Source organism: Papio anubis, chromosome 8, assembly GCF_008728515.1.
Source record: "Papio anubis isolate 15944 chromosome 8, Panubis1.0, whole genome shotgun sequence".
NCBI classification, from domain to species: Eukaryota; Metazoa; Chordata; class Mammalia; order Primates; family Cercopithecidae; genus Papio; species Papio anubis.
In genome coordinates, this window is record NC_044983.1 from 99,915,692 (window position 1) to 99,938,223 (window position 22,532).

General features: G+C 35.5%; 1 protein-coding gene across 2 annotated transcripts in view; it reads right to left on the reverse strand.

The window, feature by feature from the left end:
- The window catches only part of LRP12 (LDL receptor related protein 12), a 94,626-nt gene that overhangs the window by 39,739 nt on the left and 32,355 nt on the right, over window positions 1-22,532 (reverse strand). Inside the window, exon 2 of one of the 2 annotated variants that reach the window (XM_003903054.4) lies at window positions 3,208-3,264. The exons of the other annotated variant lie outside the window; for it this stretch is intronic. Within the exon in view, the coding sequence (XP_003903103.1) occupies window positions 3,208-3,264 (57 nt within the window). The remainder of the gene's footprint in view (window positions 1-3,207; window positions 3,265-22,532) is intronic. 2 annotated transcript variants of the gene reach the window in all.

The window sequence follows — 22,532 nt, forward strand, 5'->3', positions numbered from 1 at the left end:
TTGTGTTGCCTCAAAAACTCATATTTTAAAGTCTAACCCTAGTACATCAGAACGTAACTGGATTTGGAGAGACAGTCTTTACAGAGTTAAAGAGTTAAAGTTAAAATGAGGTCATATGTGTGGCCCTAATCCAATACGACTGGTGTCCTTGTAAGAGGAGGAGATCAGGACAACACACACAGAGGGGAGACTATGTGAAGAAAGTAAGGCACCATTTATAAGCCAAAGAGAAAGAACTCAGAAGAAACCAACCCTGCTGACACCTGGATCTCAGAATTCTAGCCTGCAAAACAGTGAGAAAATAAATTCATGTTGTTTAAGTTACCCAGTCTGGGACATTTTGTTATGGTAGCCCTAGCAAGCTAATACGTATTTCTAAATATGCATCTGAAATTCAGAAGAAAAAAATATTAAAAAATGTAAAATATCTTTACTTCTGATTTCTTTCTTCAAACAGAAATTTATTGAAGGGTATTATCAATGCTCAACAAGAGCCTAGTGGTCTAATCACAAGCAAACAGCTAAAAATAAGTATAATGTAACTCTTGATTAGTTGACACAAAATTCAGAACATAGTACTGTATCTGTCCAAATTTCCAAGTTTTCATAACTTCTTATACTCTGTATTAATCTGCATAACTCAGCAAATCTGCATTTGCAAGTGATCAAAGAACATTATAAAATCATACATGGTAAGAAAATTGATTCAAAGGGTAAGAAAGACCCAATTAGATTTTAATGTAACAGAGCACAAAATGCTCAATGATATGGTGTTAGACTCCACATTGCAACTAACCTTAAAGAAACTACCTCTTTTTGAGTTTTGGTCTAGTATCACAGAATATTTACGATTATCTGGAAAAGGCTATTAAAATATTACTCTCTTTTCCAATTACACATCACTGTGAGACTGGTCTGTCTCCTAGTACGTCAAACAAAGCATGATGTTGCAAAAGACTGAGTGCAGAAACAGATATGAGAATCTAGCTATCTTCTTTTTTTTTTTTTTTTTTTTTGAGACGGAGTCTTGCTCTGTCGCCCAGGCTGGAGTGCCGTGGCCGGATCTCAGCTCACTGCAAGCTCCGCCTCCCAGGTTCACGCCATTCTCCGGCCTCAGCCTCCCGAGTAGCTGGGACTACAGGTGCCCGCCACTTCGCCCGGCTAGGTTTTTGTATTTTTTAGTGGAGACGGGGTTTCACCGTGTTAGCCAGGATGGTCTCGATCTCCTGACCTCGTGATCCACCCGTCTCGGCCTCCCAAAGAGCTGGGATTACAGGCTTGAGCCACCGCGCCCGGTCGAATCTAGCTATCTTCTTTTAAGCCAATCATTACTTTACAAAATTATAAAACAAAGCTGTTCTTATTGATGTTTTTTGTTTTGAAAAATATATTTTTCATAAAACTATAGTACATATTGATGTAAACATGCAATAGGTTACTGTTATTTTTAATTGAACTAATGAGTTTTAAAACAAATTCTCAGTTTTAATTTCTAACATAGTAAATACTGGTAGCTGTAGCTCACATAAACAAAAACTCTTTTAAGTCCTTGTTATAGACTGAATTGTGTCCCACCTCAAGCCCATATGTGGAAGCCCTAACTACCAATGTGACTGTATTTGGAGATACAGCCATTAAGGAGGTAACTGGGGTTAAATGAGGTCATAAGGATGGGGCCCTAATACCATAGGACTGATGTTCTTGTTAGAAGAAGATGCACAAGAGACCTCTTGCTTTCTCTGAACATTCATAGAAAAAGGGCCATGTGAAGACACAATGAGAAGGTGGCCATCTACAGGCCAGGAAAAGAGGTCTCACCAGGGACCAATCCTGCCAGTACTTTGATCTTGGACTTCCAGAACTGTGAGAAAAATTGATGTCTGTTATTCAAGCTATTCACAGTAGTATTTTGTTGTAGCAGCACACGTAGACTAAAACAGGCCTCAGTAGTTTTTAAAAGTTTATAATGGGTCTTGAGACCAAAATTTTTGAAAACTACTGAATTAAATAGTAACCATTTGGTTGTATAAATTAAAATGTTTGTAAACAAGCATACTTTATAGCTACAACTTGGAGAAGTAGTTATAATTCTCATTATTCAAAATGCAAAGAAAAAGAGAGAAGGCCATCTTTAAAATAACCTTATTGTTATTTGGTATATACAATTATGTATCATTTGAGAACATATTTTTTAAAAAGTGAAACAAACTATGAAAAAAAATTAATGCAGGCACTGAAGCACTTGCTTTGTATTTTCAGGAAACTAGGCTTGTTGATGTGTTTGACCAGAGCATACTAATCCTTAGAGTATTTCTTAAGTCTATAAACTTTCTAAATACAAAGTCAGACATAAAACAAAAGAACAAGATTTGCTTCATGTGAGGAAAAAAGAACCAAATAAATTACAAGATGACACAAAGAAGTTAATCAATGGATTGATAAATACACTAAGTGCAGTTTTAACCACACAAAACTTATCAATATAGGGAAATAATAAATGAATAGTAAGAAAATCTATTTCAATATATGCAAAAATAAATATTTTAGTTCTCCTAGTAACTGTGGTTGATATAGCAAAAATGGTAACAGAGTTGTGGAAGTGACCTATGAATAAAAATTTTAGTAGTTATAAGTCTTTAAGTAATTATAAAGTTATAAAGTAATTATAAGTTATAAAAGCCTAGATGAGTACAAAAAATACATTTACCTCAATGATGAATTTCTGAATTTCATGGACACAAGCATATTGGGTTGCTTTTAATAGCAAATAAACTGCGTGCTCAAATACAATAGTTTTATGTAGAGTAGTACTATAATCTAAAAATCAAGCAAAAAGCTTAATTTCTAAGGCTCTAATCCTAGGGATAGCATTCAAAATCACATTTCAGTAAATTTCATTTCACATACCTTTATATGGAAAGAAAATACTAATTCAACTTGAGCTAACTTTTCCCTAGGTTCAATGTTTGTATGAAAAAATAATTATGCAGTCCATTTGGAAAAGTATAATCAATCCATGGGCATGCAAGTATCAGTTTTATCTTATGAGAATTTCTCCATGTTCCAGTTACTTCATTCCTTATTACATGCTGCAAAAAGCAGTAATAATTTTTATAGCCAAATATCACTTCGTAAGATACCAGGTGGCTCTCAATATTTACCATATAAGTCATGCATGAAATTTAAACATTACAAAAAATGACTTACCAGTTGATACTCCTGAAATATGCACATTTTCAGAATGTTCTGCAAGAGCACCATTTCCTAAAATTAAACATAATGAATAAACTAATATCCAAGATAAAATTTATAAAATTTTTCAGATCCTCCCTTTAAAAGAGAAACAATTACATAGTGCTCCTTTTAATATTGAGAAGCTAAAGTTTCTTATAATAATCTTCAAAACAATCCTAGGAAGCTCAAAATCATAAGAGTAATGGGGAAAACAAACATTTTGGAAATCTCAACAATGTAGTGTTATAGATAAAGGTCGAATAGATAGATCTGATCAACACCAGAAAGAATTTTCTATCGATTAATAATCAAAAGGGAAGTCAGTACTGCTACAAGAAAAAAAGAGAACACAGCTTGTTAAAAATAGCATTCCCCTAAAAGCGTGTCCAAATCAGCCACAAGTCGGTGTAATTTCTGTCAGGGCCACACATGTTGGTACTTAAAAAAAAGAAAAGAAAAGTCTTGCATTGTCTTCTAAATCTTCAAAAAATCTTTCAAATTTTTCTCACCAACAATTCTAACAATCTTAAGTATTGGGAATATTTACTCCCTCAAATTAATGTAAACAATGTCTTTTCAGGTATTTGTCTTAAAATTTTGTATTTTATACATCATTAGTTCTAACTCATTAGTTGGATCTGGCATCACAACAGCTCAGAAACCGAGCAGACAGAGAAAGAATTCTCCTTGGAGTCAGGTGGGGAAGGAAGCTAGTCAGAAAAAGCTTAGAAGACAAAAGCAGAATTTTCTTTCATGGTTGAGAGTGGAGAAAATAGCAAATACTATAATTAACAACTTTTTGTTTACAACTACCACACTTCTATGATTGCTTGAATATTGTATCGCACCCCCCACTCCAATGCACTAAGCTGTAGGAGAACTGAATTTGTGTTTATTTGCCTCCCCCCGTAGGCACAGTTTCTGATACAGAAGAGGCGCACAAATAGCTGATAGATGAATAAATGAGGGATGTCCTGGTGATTAAAACGAAATCATGCCCATTAAGCACTTGATATAGTGCCTGGCACATAGCATTGAACAGGTGTTGATTTTTGTAACTGTGTAAAGTATATTATTATTATTACTAAAGAAAAAATAAGAGTGATAAAACAATATTTTTGGTTCAACTACAGCTATACCGTTCAAAATGAAAACATACATTATGCTTCCCTCAATTAAGAATGAAACAGTGAAAATGATGAGATACGTGGGAGGGCCATATTAAGTATACAAATAAGTGATTATATTCATTTTAAGTACTGTGCATTGATGCAAAAAAAGGCACAATTTCTTTTTCTCATTTATTGTTAAATGCCACACATATAGAATTGAAATGACTAGAAAGACTGTACCCATTTCTTTACCACACACAATTTATAAAAACAGGCAGCAGAAACAAAACATGAAACTGATTCAATAAAATACCTAACAAGGTATGCCAAAGGTCAGTATAAACTGCCTAAATCCTTGCCACTCACGAGTAGACTAGCAGTACTGGCCACCTTGGGAGTGTGTTAGAAATGCAGAGACTCTGGCTCATTCCAGATTATGGAATCTGACTTTATATTTTAACAAGATCCTCCTGCACACTCAGTGATCTACATGCACATTAAAGTTTGAGAAGCACTGGTAAGGTTTGGGCTTAAACCTTCTACTTCTATATTATACACAGCTACAAATCATAGCTATGTAATTTGTAATAGCAACATTTCCAGTATCCGGAAGATAGCATATTATGCTCAGGAGAGTTTTAATATTAGATTTTACTTTTTTAAGAAAGAGACAGGGTCTGACTATGTTGTCCAGGCTGGACTAGAACTCCTGGACTCAAGCAATCCTCCTACCTTAGCCTCCCGAGCAGCTGGGACTACAGGAGTGTACTATCACACCCAGTTAAGATATATTTTAAACATGAAATTTTTCCAGTTGGGTAAACAGAGCAAAAATAGAAGGCAAAAAAGCAGCATAATGTAATATTGAAGATTGTGGATTCTGAGCTATATTGCCAGGATTCTAAAACCAGCTCCATTACTTACTTGGTGTGCAAGTTACCCAATCTCTCTGTGTCTCAATTTCATCTTTTAAAATGGAGATAATACCAACTCATAGGGCTTAGTGAAATTCTTTATTAACAGTAAAAAAAAAAAAAAAAATCTAAAACTATTATCAACATGCACATGAATAAACAGTCTTATAATAAAATATTCAATAAACAATTATATGTGTACTAATTGGATACACATATTAAATTAAAAATGTTTCAGATGAGCAGTAAAGTATGATTTAATTTTAACTTTAAAATTATGTATGTATAGTTTATAATATGCAGATGTTAAACATGTCATATGTATGTCTATGCATTTACATAAACACTGATGAGCCTAAGGGTATATACAAACTGTGGAGGAAAACCTCTGGAACTGGAATTAGAGAGGAAGTTTGAATTGTATACTTTAGCATTGGCCAAATTTGTTACAAACAGGCACAGATTTCTTTAAAAATTTTATTTATATTACAAAAAAAAGATAAACAGGTGAACAGAATATAGTTCATTCCCATCATTCTGGATAAACAGAAATGTGATAAATATCATGCCAATTATAACATATTAAAATTTCATTGAAGTATTAATGATTTTAAAAACGGTTAACCCTTTAAAACAGAAAACATGATACTACTAATTTCCCATACATTTACTCTAGCTTAAAAACAATCCTATTTAGAAGTTAAAAAAAAAATCAATGATAACTTCTGTTAACATCAAAGTGATGTTTCTGCTTCTGAACATCACTTGAAGAAGTGGGCTACTTAATTTATGTGTACTGCCATTCTAAAAAATATTTTTACAAAGATGTCTTTTTTGTAAAAAAAAATATTTTTTTACAAAAATACTTTTCAATCATTTCTAGGTTTCCAGTAGATAGCCCAAAGAAAATTGCTTTGTTAATACAAATTATATCCTCCTTAATGCCCCTCTCCCAAACCCCAAGAATATTTCATATGTACAAATATGAACACCCGCCACCAATCTTACTATGACTACAGTGTTCAAATGCAGTCATTTCAGATATTTTTTCAGACATCACCCTTTAGAGATAGCAAATACTAAAAAAAAGTCCGATGAAACATTCCTTATTTAACTACACATTAACAGCTAATTATGTAATGAAACAGTTAAGTAGATAAACCCTAAAAAAGATTTTTCAACTACAAAAAAGTTTCATTATCACCTAAATCAGAAAATAGTTTGTTATGACAATTTTTTGGTCTCACTAAACACCAACAAGTAATCAACCATTCCCATTTATTGCTCTGTAGTTTTGACTGCAATATGAGAGAGAATCCACTAAAATAGACACTGTTTTAGGAAAGAAACTATACAACAGTGATATGGAGTTTGAGTTCTCGAGTCAGACTCCTGTAATAAAACCCCAGCTCTACTATTTATATAGTCATGAACTTCAAATGACTTCTAAGATTCAGTTTGCTCACTTATATAATGGGGATGTTATCGTAAGAGAATGTCTAAATTTATAGTCTCTGCATCCCTGTTGCTTTATTATCTTTCTGTCTTCTTTTATATATTTCTGTCCTTTTTATTTAAGAACTAAAGTTCTTAAGAATAGCTAATAAATACACCTAAGATTTGATATATATGTACCAGCCAAATCCTAAGTGCCTTACAAGAGTTCACTCAGCTAATCCTTAAAACAACGGTTCATTTTACAAATGAGAAAACCAAAGCTTCTAGCAGTTTAGTAATTTTTTTTCCAAAGAGCTAGTAACTGGATGGATTGAACATTCAAATACATAGTCATTAAAAAGTCTGTATTCCTCACCTCTTAAAAAGAATTCAGGCTCAATACTAATTCCCACGACATAAAAAAGTTTGTGTTCCTTGCTTTTTTTTTTAAAGGATTCAGACATGAATATACTTCTTGCTTATATAAGAAATAGTGCTTAGCTCTCAGAATTAAAATCTACCTGCCACAGCATTCCAATTTATAAGAAAAACATTGGTTTAAAAGTTAAATGACTGGCAACTATAAGAAACGAAAATGCTCAGCTTCCTACAATTGCTTTTCTACTTCTCAGTGAGAGTAGTTATCAAACATAAACACATATATACACATACAAACCAAAAAAGCAAAGATGGTTCCTATTTTATTGTACTTAAGGAAAAAGTTCACAATCCTAATAGGGCTTGTCAAGCTCTCCACAGTCCGATTCTTCCTAACTACTTCTAAATCTTTCTCTCTTGTGACCCACTTTCCCATTCTATCTCTTCTTTCCAGTAATAATGGGTGTCTTTTAGAAAGTATCAACTGTCTCTCTTGCCTTTGGATTTTCATTAAACATTATTTCTTTAGGGAGATATCTCTTGATTCTCCCATACTAGGTTAGGTCATTCTGTTACAGGTTCCTTTAGTATCTGACACTGTCACTTTCTGAAATTTTATCACATTTGTTTTATCTGTGTAATGCCTATATTCCTTACTAGATCTTAATTTTGGGGTGGGGGGAGTATTCTGATGGGACACAGCAGGGTTTTGTTTTGCAACCCCAATGACTAGCACAAAACATAACACATAGCAGGAATACTTAAGTCCATATAAGTAAGAGGCATGCCGAGTCCCTGCTCCTGAAGAGTTGGCAATCTGTTGACAAAATAATTGAAAATATGTAAAACAGAAGCAAACAAAATATAAAACAAAATATAATTAGCAAGCTTCCTATTCAAGGGGAAAGTCTACAGGCTTTTCTTCTAAAAGTAGGGATGAGGACAGGAGTGGCCACTATAGTTACTAATATCAGACAGTGCAATTAGACAAGAATTGTTAAAAAAAAAAAAAAAAAGTAAAACTGTGTCCATGTGCAGATTATATCTACTTGGAAAACCCAAGACAGTCAATAGAAAAATAACTATAAAGAACAGGAAAATTTAGTAAAGTAGTAGAATATAAAATAAGCATACAGAAATCCAAAGCGTTTGTAAATACAAATGACAGCCAGTTGGAAGACATGGCAGAAGACCCCATTTTCAGTTGCAATGAAAAAAGATTTAAAGAAAAAAACTCATGAACCGCTGCTGGTTATAAAAGAGGAAGTAGCAATAGATCAGCAATTTTGCTGTGAACAATTAAAAAAACAGAAAAATATGTAAAAAAAAATGCAGACACTGGACAACAGGTAGTGTAAGACTGTGATCCCTGAGAAAAGGGAAACAAACTAAGGTGAGTCCTATTACTGCCCTTTCTATCTGGAGACTTCCTGGATTCTGGCATATTGAGGGAGAACCCAAACAAAGCAGGGAGATCTTGCTAAACTGAGGAGACAGAGATGAGAGTTTAGAGGGGCTCAGGCAACAGAAACATTCAGAGTACCAGTATCAGTTTTTTAAAAGAACAACAGTGAGAAACACACAAAAAAAAACAAAGAAAAACTCCAAAATTTGCATCACAGTCCTAGTCTTAGGCTGAATGTCAAGCTGCACATGGGTAAGGTAACACCTTAAGAACAGATGTCACCTATTAAGAATAGGCAAAGAATTGCTGCTGAAAGCTTAAATAAACCCTTCCATCCCACAAATCTGGAAGATGCTAAAGTTCTGACCAGCAAGAGAGAACTCCGAAGCGGAGAGACCTTGATAAATGCATGGGTATTAGTAGACCAGGAAGTCCACCCACACCTTAGGAGTAGGGCTAACTTAACTGCCAAGTAAAAGCTACTCTGTAATTATCCTAGCAAAGCTTTAAAACAAGCTTCAACTAGAACTCTCAAAAATTGCCAGTGGGAATATAAAATAGTACAACCACTTTGGAAAACAGTTCTTTCAGGATGAACATATAGATATATGACCTAACATATAGATATATACCCACACCTAGGTAAGGGAAATGAAAAAAGAATTCCAAAAACATAGAGTAAAAGAAGAAACACAAAAGAATTCATTCTGTATGATTCTATTCTATAAAGTTCTAGAACAGGAAACAATAATCTCTAGTGACAGAGAAATCAGTGGTTGCCTGATCTCTCTGTGTGTTATTTTGTCAGGCTGTGTGCTGGCTTCCTCATCAGCCTGACAGAATAACTACAGCACTTCCAGGTACCACATCCAGGGGAAGACAGAGTATTTGTATCTCATCACTTACAACCAAAAGCCTTGATATTCATTCTGTTTAGAACAGCTTAGGTCACATGCCCACCCCTGTCAAGGAAAACAAAATGGAATACGATGATAGACATAAGCCTAGAGTGAGGTGTTGAATTACATTTTCTGAAGCATTTAAGGGCATTGTTAAAAAGAGAAAAAAGATAACTGGATGGTAGGCAACCAACAAATAGCTACTATAGCATTTCCCTTTCAAATAAAATCCAATGCCTTGTCGTTGCATTCAGGATCTACATTGTATAGGCTCCAGATATACTTTTCAATTTTAAATTCCTATACTTCTTGTGCACCAAACACATTAGTCTTCTGCCCTGTTTAAAAAACAAAAACAAATACAACCACTACAACCCACAACCACAAAATTCCTCTTTTCCCTGTACCTTCACTTACCAAACTTTCAGAGAAATTTCAAGGCTCAACTAAATGTTACCTCAGCCATAAAGCTTCTGGAGATCAACCCAACCAGAAGTAATTCTTTAAAACTCCTATGGTCAACATTTTGCATCCTTTAATGAATGAATGGATTCAGGCATTGACTATCAATAACTGCTAACATCAGAAAAAAAGGACAATGAGACATCACACATCATGGGCCTCCTAATGGAAGAACACAAAGGAGGAGAAACCTGAACTTGATCAAATCTCTATCTAAAGCAGCAGTGACTAACAGAACTTCCCACATGATGGAACTGTTCTATCAAGGCACTGCCCAATATGGTAGCCACTAGCCACATGTAGCTATTAATCATTTAAAATGAGCTTTGTACTTTAGCAACTAAATTTTTTATTTTATTTAATTTTAATTAATTTAACCTTAAATTTAAAATAGTTAATGTGGCTGACGGCTACTGTATTAGGCTTTATAGCTCTAAATCCATTTACCAGTTTACTGAAAAAGCAAACAACAGAGGACCATTTTAAATCACATTACAGAGGAACACTCAACAAACTCCAGAATGAAAAACTCTAAATTGTTTCAACAAATATATATATTTTTAAAGTTGTGGAGGAAGTCCACAGATTGAAAGAAGCTTAAAGGAAGTATTGAATAATTACAAACTGTGGACCTCATTTACATTCTGATTCATAAACAAACAGGACATTAATGAGACAACTGTAAACACAAACCAGTTTGGTTTTATAAAACCAAGGAAAAATTAACAATCGTTCCTAAGATAATGGCATGGCACTTAAACTGATTTAAAAAGAAAGCATACTTGTTCTTTTAGAGATGCATTCTAAAATATTAGTGGATGAAATGAGGTCTGGTATTTCTTCAAAATACGCAGAAGAATTTAACAGCCTAGCAAGGAGGCAGATTGGCTCTGGGTTAGTAACTGCTGTTAGGGCCTAGGTTTTGGGTACACAGGGGTTCATTATCCTTTCCTATCTATTTTCACAAATATTTGAAATTATCCATAAGAAATTTTTTAAACAAAAAAATAAAAAAATAAAACCCTCTGATAGCATATTATACAACACACAAAATATTCTGGATTTGAGATTTGTACAAATGACTTATGAATCTTAAAACATGTAGGTGAATTAAGATCAGGGTTAATATCATAAGCATTGTTTTATTCCCCTTCAGTATCTTAATCTAGTATAACATATGCAAATTATGCAAAATAAGTATTTCCAATAATTATAGTTTTAACTTTCTTATTTAGTTTTATGGTAAGACAGCATTGTAAGGAAACTTATAGATAATTCATGTCAAATTATGTGAGAAGATAAAGAAAATGAGGGAGGAGGGCTCAAAACCCAGGTCCCAGAATCCTCAAATCTGATATGTTGTAGCCTGATCATCACTTTTTATTTGTGAAGATATATATGCAGAAAACAAAGCCAGGCAAATACATATTTCTTTTTTACTACCTGTATGGCCAAACTCCAAGATAGTTTGCCAAAAAGGCAGGCTTGATAGTGGAGGCCTCATTTTCCCGGTGTTACATGTCGGCAGGCCTAAAATCTAGAATCAAAGTGTGCAGAGTGGCCCCTTTCTCATTGATTGAGAACATTTTCAGTGAATTTTGGCCCTCTGCTAAATAAGGTAAGGGTGGGGGCTCTATCCAAGAAGGCTGGTGTCCTCTTATAAGAAGAAGAGATACCAGAGATCTCTGTCCACACATGCTATGTGAGGACACAGTAAGAGAAGAGGCCATGTGAGGACACAGTAAGGAGGACACCACATGCCAGGAAAAGAGGCCACATCAGAAACCAGCCCTGACAACACTTAAATCTCGAACTTCTAGCCTCCAGAACTAAGAGAAAACAAATTTCTGTTGTTTAAGCCACCCAGTCTGTGGTATTCTGTTATGGTAGCCCAAACAGACTCACACACCTACCTTCCCCATGTAGGTCTAGATGAAGATTTTTGTGAATCCCTTTTAAGTGTATGACAAATTCAGTACATTCTTCTAAGGAAAGGCTCCATAATGTCTAACAAATACCTACAATGAGATGTTTAATTTTGTAAAAAAGGTTAAGAAATCCCTGAGAAAAAAGATATTTTCCTGATTGATTTAATTACTGGTATCCTAAAAGTATTATTTCTGTAACTTTTTAATTGGGCCATCCATTATGTATTTATATGAACTAGCCTTGAACATATTTTCCACTTAAAACAATAGTAATAATTATTTATAACATTACTTTTAATGAAAATATACATTATAATTTTTAAACCCCATTCTTTTGTTGTTGTTGTTGAGATGGAGTCTTCCTCTGTCACTAGGCTGGAGTGCTGTGGCGTGATCTCAGCTCACTGCAACCTCCAACTCCCTGGTTAAATAAAGCAATTCTCCTGCCTCAGCCTCCTGATAGCTGGGATTACAGGCACGTGCCACCATGCCCAGCTAATTTTTGTATTTTTAGTAGAGACGGGGTTTCACCATGTTGGCCAGGATGGTCTCAATCTCCTGACCTCACGATCCGCCCACCTCGGCCTCCCAAAGTCCTGGATTATAGGCGTGAGCCACCGCGCCCGGCCAAACCATATTCTTAATGGACCTTTGGGAGTTCAGTGTTTTCATATGTTTAGACTTCCTGTAGTATTATGTTGGTAAGATTTTATGTTTGAAATGTCTTGGAAATAAGCATATAATGACAACGAACTACTATGTTGTTTAAAGTACAAATACTAAACAAACACAAGCTCCTAGTATTGAAAGAATGAATCAGGTCCCTTAAAGAACATGCAGAGATCTTATGCATCCTACTGCTGAGCACCTCAGTGAGTGTTCATACAGATGAAAATCATCTTCTCTATTCTAAAATTAGCTTGAGCTACTGATAAAAGAGCTCACAACATAAACTGAAAAAGGAATTTTAGGACTACTAAGTTCAAAGGTTCCTACCTATGACTGTGGTTCACAAGAATGAATATGAGTTTGAAAGAATTCAGAACTCCAGGAAAAAAAATTACACACCTATATTTCTTACAGTAACAGCTTTATTGAAAGATATTTTATATCACAAACTTCATTTTTCAAGTGCATAATGGGTGGTTTTTAGTACATTCAGGAAGTTGTACAACCATCACCACCACCATCTAATGCCTGAACATGTTCATCACCCCCTCAAAAAACCTTGTACCTATCAGCAGTTATTCCCCCTTTTCTCATCCCTACATCCCCTAACAACAGGTAATCTAGTTTTTCTGTCTGTATGGATTTGCCTATTCTGGTCATTTCAAATAAACGGAATCATACAATACATGGTCTTTTGTGTCTGGCTTCTTTTACCTAGCCTTATATTTTCATGATTCATCCTTGTACCATGACTCAGTACTTCGTTTCTGTGGCTGAATAATATTACATTATCTGGATATATCACATTTTATTTACATATTCACTAGGTGACACACATTTAGGCAGTTTCTACTTTTTGTGAATAGCATTGCTATGAATATTTGTATACAAGTTTTTATATAGACATATGTTTTCAATTCTCTTTAGTATACAGAGAGAGTGGAACTGGTGGGTCATATGGTATCCCTATGTTTTCCTTTCTGAGGAACTGCCAAACTATATTCCAAATGGCAATGCCATTTTACATTCCCATCAGCAACATGTAAGGGTCCATTTCTCCACATCCTTGACAACATTTATTATTGTCCATCTTTTTCAATTTAGCTATCCTATGGGTATGAAGTGATATATCATTATGGTTTTGATCTGCACGTCCCTAATGAGTAATAATGTGGCTCTTTTCATGTGCTTATTGGCCATTTATGCTGTTCTTTGGAGAAATGTCCATTCAAATCCTTTGCCCATTTCTTAATTGGCTGGATTGTCTTTCTGTTATTGCTGAGTTGTAAGAGTTCTTTAGACATTGTAGATATTGATCCCTTGGTTAGATACATAATTTGTAAATATTTTCTCCCATTCTATAAGCTGACTTTTCACTTTCTTGACAGTGTTCTTTGAAGCACAAGTGTTTTTAATTTTCAGAACAGCCTAATTTACCTATTTCTTCTTTTGATGCTTGTGCTTTGGTCACAGTTTGTAATTATACAGTTGACCCTTGAACAACACAGGGGTTGGGGGTGCTAACCCTTCTGCATAGTTAAACATCTGCATATAACTTTTGATTCCCCCAAAACATAACTTCTAGAAGCCTATTGCTGACTGGAGGCCTTAACAATAACATAAACAGTTGATTAACACATATTTTCTAAGCTACATGTACTACAGACTTTATTGTATTATTCTTACAATAAAGTTAGCTAGAGAAAAGAACATGTCATTAAGAAAATCACAAGGAATAGAAAATGTATTTACGGTTCATTAAGTGGAAGTGAATTACTGTTTTCATGGTGAGTAGGCAGAGGAGGAGGAGGAAGTGGTAGAGAAGGAGTTAGTCTTGCAATCTCAAGAGTGGCAGACGTAGAATGAAGTTAGGAGAAGTTTGTGAAAGATACACATATGCGTGTGTTTACAGAATACACATAAATATATATATACACACACACACATATACACGTATACCTAAAGAAGCATGCACAAAGACAATGAGTGCTGTTACTCAGGTATTTTATTCTCATTTAAGGAACTAAACTTTTAAGTACAGGCACACCTCTTTTTATTGCACTTTGCTTTATGATACTCTGCAGATACAGTGTTGTTTTTCTGTTGTTTTGTTTACCAAATTGGAGGTCTGTGGCATCCCTACATGGACCAAGTCTATCAGTACCATTTTTCCAAGATAAAGAGGTCTAACTCTCCTGTTATAGGCTAATGCAGCTTGTGACTTTAAGTTGAAGCTAATGATTATTTACCATTCCAAAAATCCCAGGGCCCTTAGGAATTAAGCTAAATCTACTCTGCTTATATAAAGCCTGGGTGACAGCACATCTGTTTATGGCATTGTTTATTGAATATTTTAAGCCCACTCTTGAGACCACCCTCTGAGAAAAAAAAGATTCCTTTCAAAATATTACTGCTCGTTGACAATTCACCTGGTCACCCAATAGTGCTGACGGAGATGTATAAGGAAATCCACATATTTCCATGCCTGCTAACACAACATCCACTCTGCTGCCCATGAATCAGGAGTAATTTCGACTTTCAAGCCTATTATTTAGGAAACACATTTTGTAAGGTTATGGTTGCCACAGCAAGTCATTTGATGGATCCAGGCAAAGTAAATTGAAACCTCTGGAAAGGACTCACCATTCTAGATGTCATTAAGAACATTCATGATTCATTGGAGGTCAATGAACTGTGACCTAACAGGAGCTTGGATGAAGTTGATTCCAACCCTCATGTATGACCTTTGAGGTGTTTCAAGGCTTCAGTGGAGGAAGAAACTGCAGAGTGGTGGAAATCGCAACAGAACTAGAATTAGAAGTAGAGCCTGAATATGTGACTGAATTGCTGCAGTCTCATGAGAAAACTTTAATGGACGAGGAGTTGCTTTTTAGGGATCAGCAAAGAAAGTGGTTTCTTCAGATGGAATCTATTCCTAGGGAAGAGGCTGTGAACACTGTTGAAATGACAACAAAAGATTTACAATATTACATAAACTTAGTTGATAAAGCAACAGCAGGGTTTGAAAAGACTGACCCCTATTTTGAAAGACATTCTACTGTGGGCAAAAGGCTATCAAACAACATCACATGCTACAGAGAAAGCTTTCATGAAGGGAAGAGTTCACTGATGTGACAAACTTTATTGTTGTCTTATTTTAAGAAATTGCTACAGCTACTGCAACCTTCAACAACCACTACCCTGACAGTCAGCAGCCATCAACACTGAGGCAAGACCTTTCACCAGGAGAGGAATTATAACTTGCTAAAGGTTCAGATGATCATTAGCATTCTGAAGCAATAAAATATTTTTAAATTAAGGTATACATTTTTTTAGATATGTCATTTCATACTTAATAGACTATAGTATAAACATAACTTTTACATGCACTGGGAAACCAAAAAATTCACGTGACTCATTTTATTGTGACATTCACTTTATTGTGGAGGTCTGGAACCAAACCATATCTCTGAGGTATGCCTGTATATTACTTTTGCTTCTAATTTTTCTTCTTGGTTTATTAAGCTTTATAGTTTATCACTAAACAGTGGGTAATTAGCTTGTAGATTACATTAGAACATTTCTGCAAAGTAACTAAGTGGCCTGCTTTACTCATATTATGTATCAAGCACAGTACCCAAATTGATAAATCCAGTACATGGTTTGCACAGTATAGAAGAGTATACTGAACCAATAAAGGTAGTTTTTTCTTTCTTTCTTGTTTCCCAGCGGGCAAAATCTTTCACACTGTGGGGCTTGTGACTGAGGCTCAGAGGGGACAGTAAGAGACTAGTGATAAAAATGTTAGAAACCTTTGGTATCAACTCTACTTTATTAACAGTTGATGTAACTGGAGTACACAGAAAAGGGAAAGGCAGTTAGTTATCTTTATAAAATCAGCTTTGTTGAGGTATAATTTATATGCAAAAAATCCATCGACTTCAAGGGTTTGATAAGTACTAACAAATATGTCCAGTCAAGCAACCAACACTACAATCAAGACACAGACCATTTCCATCACCCAAAATAGCTCTCTGATGCTCCCTTGTAATCAATCCCGTTCCCACACCTTTAAAGCTGGACAACCACTAATCACAGTCAACATTTAATAAGCATTACATATTGTATGAATTCATGATGTATTATTAAATCTTCCTCCTAAAGTTGTAAGAATAGATTCCATCGTCCCCACAATTCTATAGCTAGTAAGTTGTAGAGACAGACTGAAATCCAGATTCACTCAATTCCAACATTAAAAATTGAGAGTCTTCACCTAAAAATACTGAATTTCTGGGCTTCTTTTGAAAAAAATTTAGTATCTGTGTATATCTATTTCTGCATACATACCTACTGAGCTGGATCTGTGGCTGACCTCTTTTAGAAGAAGCATGCCATTTTTAGGTGTCTAGTGCCCACTACCTTCCCCTGTCATTCTGAGACCGATACCAGGCTCTCTTCATTCACTTGTATTACCTTCCTGGTCTTTGTCAGCACTTGAACTTGTGACCCCTAGTGTTATTTTGTGAGACCAATTTTTAAAAATTAAAAATCAGAAAGTACACAAAACAGCCAAGTTACACATGTAGAAAAATATGTGGCAGATATATATGTGTTATATATAATTATGTATTACATATTATATTTATAATTATTACAATAGATTATTTATATATTTATATCATATATAATTATAATATAAAAATATATATTTATATATTACTAATTATTTGTATATATTTATATATTATATATTAAATGTATCATATAATATACAATTATTATATATTTTATTATATACATATAATATATATATATGTAACTGCTAGCACTGTTTACTCACTCCCAAGATAGGGAGAAGGGCAGAAATAATTAACTCTTGTTGCTGATACATTTCTATAATGTTTGAATTTTAAAAGTATATATTACTTCTGTAATTAATGTGTACTGAATATGTACCGGAATGCTAACTTCTGAAAAAAGACAACATAAAATTCTACAGCTATGCAGTTTCAAGCTTTTCCTTATGACATTATAATAAAAACATGATTACAGGTAATGTCTTTTTTCTTAATATTATTGTCAAAATAGTATAAGAACTATCATTTAATATAAATTTTCCTCTTCTATAGCAACAGGTCACTTTAAAAAATGTTCTTATACATGAGACTCAGTGATGAGATGAGTATGTAGATACCACATTGCTATTCTTGCTGACATCACTACTAGCACTATGTAGTCTATGTACAGACTAACACAAACACACAGAAACAGTGTTCACTTTTGTAATAACAAAGATAATTTAATGTATTATACTGCAGAAAGAAACGCCTTTAAAGGTAGAATTATAAAGAAAGCAAAATTTAAAAATCAGTGTGTTTAAACTATACTTTTAATAACATTAAAAGAAATTACTGAATTGTTAAAATCAGTCAATAGTATTTGTAGATCTAAATTTTTCTTAACCTTAACGCTATTTTCTTTTTTTGCATCAAACACCCTAGTATTGTCTTTTTCCTATCTTTATTATGTATAAAAGATGAGAAAGCAAGTCGTTTGTCTCTACTTCTAGCACTACTTATGACCAGAGAACATGAAGTTACACATGGTATTTCACTGATAATAAAGGTGGTTCTAGGCTGGGCGCGGTGGCTCATGCCTGTAATCCTTGCACTTTGGGAGGTAGGCAGATCATCTGAGGTTAGGAGTTCGAGACCAGCCTGACCAACATGGAGAAACCCCGTCTCTACTAAAAATGCAAAATTAGCTGGGTGTGGTGGTGCATGCCTGTAATACCAGCTACTCAGGAGGCTGAGGCAGGAGAATCACTTGAATCCAGGAAGCAGAGGCTGTAGAGAGCTGATATTGCACTATTGCACTCCAGCCTGGACAACAAGAGCAAAATTCCAACTCAATAAATAAATAAATAAATAAATAAATAAATAAATAAATAAAGGTGGTTCTCAAGTTTAATGAGTGCCAAGGACATACTAGGTCTAAGATTACTCTGGATCCTGGAGTCATTCATTAGCCCATCTCTTTGCTTCAACTTCAGACCTTTCCTCTCTTTTGGTTCCCTTGTTTCCTCTTGAATATACATTCAAGTAATTCCTGTCCATTAAAAAACAAAAGCAAAACCACTACTTTCTTGCCAGTGCACCTTCTTCCTTACACTTTCCTATTTTGGTCTTTCTCAGCCAACATTTTTGAAAGAAGAATCTATACTGACTAATGGAGCTTCCTTACCTATCATATGCTCCTGGACCCTCCTCAATCTAGCTTTGACCCCTAGCACGTTTCTGAAGCTCATGTGGAAACGGATACCAATGGCCTACTTAGAAAACACTTTATCCTAAAAAACATCAACTCTGAATCCACGTTTTTTTGTTTTTTGTTTTTTGAGATGGAGTCTCACTCTGTCGCCCAGGCTGGAGCACAGTGGCGCAATCTCGGCTCACTGCAAGCTCTGCCTCCCGGGTTTATGCCATTCTCCTGCCTCAGTCTCCCGACTAGCTGAGCCTACAGGCATCTGCCACCACGCCCGGCTAATTTTTTTTATTTTTAGTACAGACGGGGTTTCACTGTGTTAGCTAGGATGGTCTCCATTTCCTGCCCTCATGATCCGCCCGCCTCAGCCTCCCAAAGTGTTGGGATTACAGGCGTGAGCCCCCATGCCCGGCCTCCACTTTTCTTATAGTTGGAGAAAACCATGTAACTACAAAGAATGGTATCACTGTAAATTCATGGTTTTAGTTCATCTGGATACTCAATGCTGTTGTATAACCTTTAAATAATTGACTCAGTTCTATCTCCAATGCCCTTGAAAACTCTATCAGCCCTTCATTATTTGTTTCAAGCTTCCAACAAATTCCTCAACCACTATTCTTAGTAAATCGCCTCTCTTTCCAACTATTCAGGGATCTTTTGGCATATTATCCTCTCCCTTTCTAGAAAGTCTATTCTCAGCATACATGTTTAAAGGTTCAAGTACTCCATGTTAATAGCTCCCAAATTTCAACCCCTAATCTGAACTTTCTCCTAAGCTGCAAATTTTTATTCGACTCCCAGTAGTCACTGGGCACTTATACTGTGCCAGTCACTGTAGTCAGTACTTTTCATACACCATTACTAATTCTTACAGCACCCCTCTAAAATAGATACTATTCCAGTTTTACATGCAGAAAAAAAGACTCAAAGAAGTTAAGAGACTTGTTCAAGGTCACAAAACCAGCAAGTGGTGCTGCCAGTATTTAGGCAAATGTGTCTAGGTCAAAGCCCATAATCTTGAAATAAAAACAAGAGCAGCTAACGTAAGTATGTACTATGTACCAAATGATGGTCTAAAGAATTTCCATGTTTCAGTACATTCAATTTCACAATCACCTTATGAAGGAGCCGTTAGTCCAATTTCTACAATAAATATTGTTTTTAACTTTCTACTGTATGGTTTTGCCTTAATATCCTAGGTACCTCAAAATAGGTAGGTGTGACACTAAACTCTTATCTACCCTCAGTCTGCTCTTTCTCTTATATTCCTTACCTTGGTGAATGACACTAGCATCTCCCTGTTGTCCAAGTAGGAACCTGGAAGTCATTTCAGTTTCTTCCTTATCGTTCCTTCCTTCCTTCCCTTCATGCACTATATATTAAGTTCTCAGTTCTTTCCAACCCTCCTGCTATTTCCTTATTCCATGTCTTTGATATTTCTTTCCTGTCTTACTGCATTAAATATAAGCTTCAAAGGGGCAGAGCACAGAATAGTGCCTGGTTCATATCAGACAGTCAATGAATATTTGCTGAATGTATAAATAAATGAATTAGCTTGAAAACTGGTTTTCCTACTTTTGGTCTCACAACTCTTTGATCCTTTTTGCACTACTCTCTCATGAATCCTCTATCATTCTTTGCAATGCTACCAGAGATCTTTTTTAAAGGCACATCTGATATTAATCTTCAGCTTATAAAACTGTAACTAGTTCAGTTCCTTCTATGTGTTAAGAGTCTCTAAGGCTCACCATAATCTGGCTCTTCTATCCCTCCATCCCTTAAATTTTGCTACTCCTTTTCTGCCTTTACCTTGTACTTATATATTCTGGATTCAGCACCACTAAAATACAAACAGATTCTGAAATTTTGCCACTGTTGAACATGATGTACCCTTTGCATGGAAAAGTCGAGTGCATTGCCACTGGTTACTCTCTAATTCCTTCAACCCAGTTCAGGAAATACACTTCTGTCTACCTTAGGATGAGTCGCGGGTCCTTCTTGATGCTCACATAGTACATTGTATTAGTATGTATTGTGTTATGAGCAAATTACTACCAAAATCTTTATCATATTTGGGGGTTATTAATTTTAAAAAATAATTTCAACTTTTACATACTGGGGGTATATGTGCAGGTTTATTACATGGGTAGACTGTGTGATGCTGAGGTTTGGGGTATGGATCCTATCACCCAGATAGTGAGCATAGTACCCAATAGGTAGTTTTTTAACCCACATCCCTCTCCCTTCTACCTCTAGTAGTCCCCAGTGTCTACTGTTCCCATCTGTATGTCCGTGAATGTTTAGCTCCCACTTAAACGTGAGAATATGTGGTATTTGGTTTTCTGTTTCTGTGCTAATTCACTTACGATTATGGCCTCCAGCTGCATTCATGCTGCTGCAAAAGACATGATTCTGTTCTTTATGGCTGTGTAGTATTCCACATACGTATGTACCACATTTTAACTGCTAGTCTTCCACACCAAATGTTGAGTACCTCAGGGCAAAGAAAGTCCTTCTCCTCTTCTTTCTTCTCTCCTTCCTTTTCTTTCTTACTCTCTCTCCCTGCCTTGCTATTCCCCAGCAACCATCTCCTAATTTATGACACAGTGAGATCTCAGTAAATGTTTGTTGATTTAATGAATAAAAATTATCAGATTTTGGAATTAGGCAAGACACATCCTCTGTATAATTAACAATTTGGTTTCATATGTTACTGTTAGGAGGGTAAGAAGAGAGAAGGAAAAGGAGAAAGAATGTATAAAGAGAAAGCCAGGCATTCTTCTATGAGTGAACTAAGTCAGAAAGCCACAAGTGAAAGATTTCGAATCCAACTGTTCCCTTGAATTAGAGAGAAATTTATTATCACTGTCTTTCAAAATGTTTGGTAAATGACTACCAAATATTTTACATTTTGAGCAGCTTCAGTCTTTAGATTGTAAGGGACTTTGCTCTGCATTAGCTGTAGAACTTTTTGGGGAGGAGGATACCAAGAAAATGGCATGTTTTTTAATTTACCATTTTTGATCTTCAGTGACGCCTGGGTTCTTAACAGCTTACAGCCCATTAATCTAATAAATGTATAAATACGTGTTTTTTTGTTTTTTGTTTTTTGTTTTTGGCACGCACGGTGGCTCACGCCTGTAATCCCAGCAATTTGGGAGGCCGAGGCGGGCAGATCACCTGAGGTTGGGAGTTCGAGACCAGCCTGACCAACATGGGGAAACCTTGTCTCTATGAAAAATACAATTTTTTTTCTCTCAGCAAATAGCTAGCTTTTCACTTACTTCTACTGAAGTCATCTCATAGCTTATCTACTCTTTCATGGAACCTTAAAGTACTATTTTCCAGTTAACCTGTCAGCTCGGCATTTTTCTATAGAAGTATCACATGTGAAGCAGAATTATCCTTTTTCACATAATTGATAAAAGTTATCCAATGTAAGAAAAAAAATGGCGCACAGGAGGCAGGACTAACTTGCAGCTCCCACTCAGACAGACAGAGCAGTGTGCGGAGACCCACATCATGAACTTTTGCTCCAAGAACTACCACAGAAACATAGTAGGAAAGCCTAGAGAATCCACAGATCCTCTGAATGAAGCTGCTTGCTGCTGCAGGCTCTGTGAGACAGCCAAAAACTGTGAGTGCCCAAAGTGTGAGGGGGAAGTGTTTGCCCCTGAACGCACATCCTCACTGGGAAACCTGAGGGTCCAGATTGTTAGGCCTCTGAGCCCAAGCCAAGCCATCGCATCCCCTGTGACTTGCACCTATACACCCAGATGGCCTGAAGTTAATTGAAGAATCACAAAAGAAGTGCAAATGCCCTGCCTCAC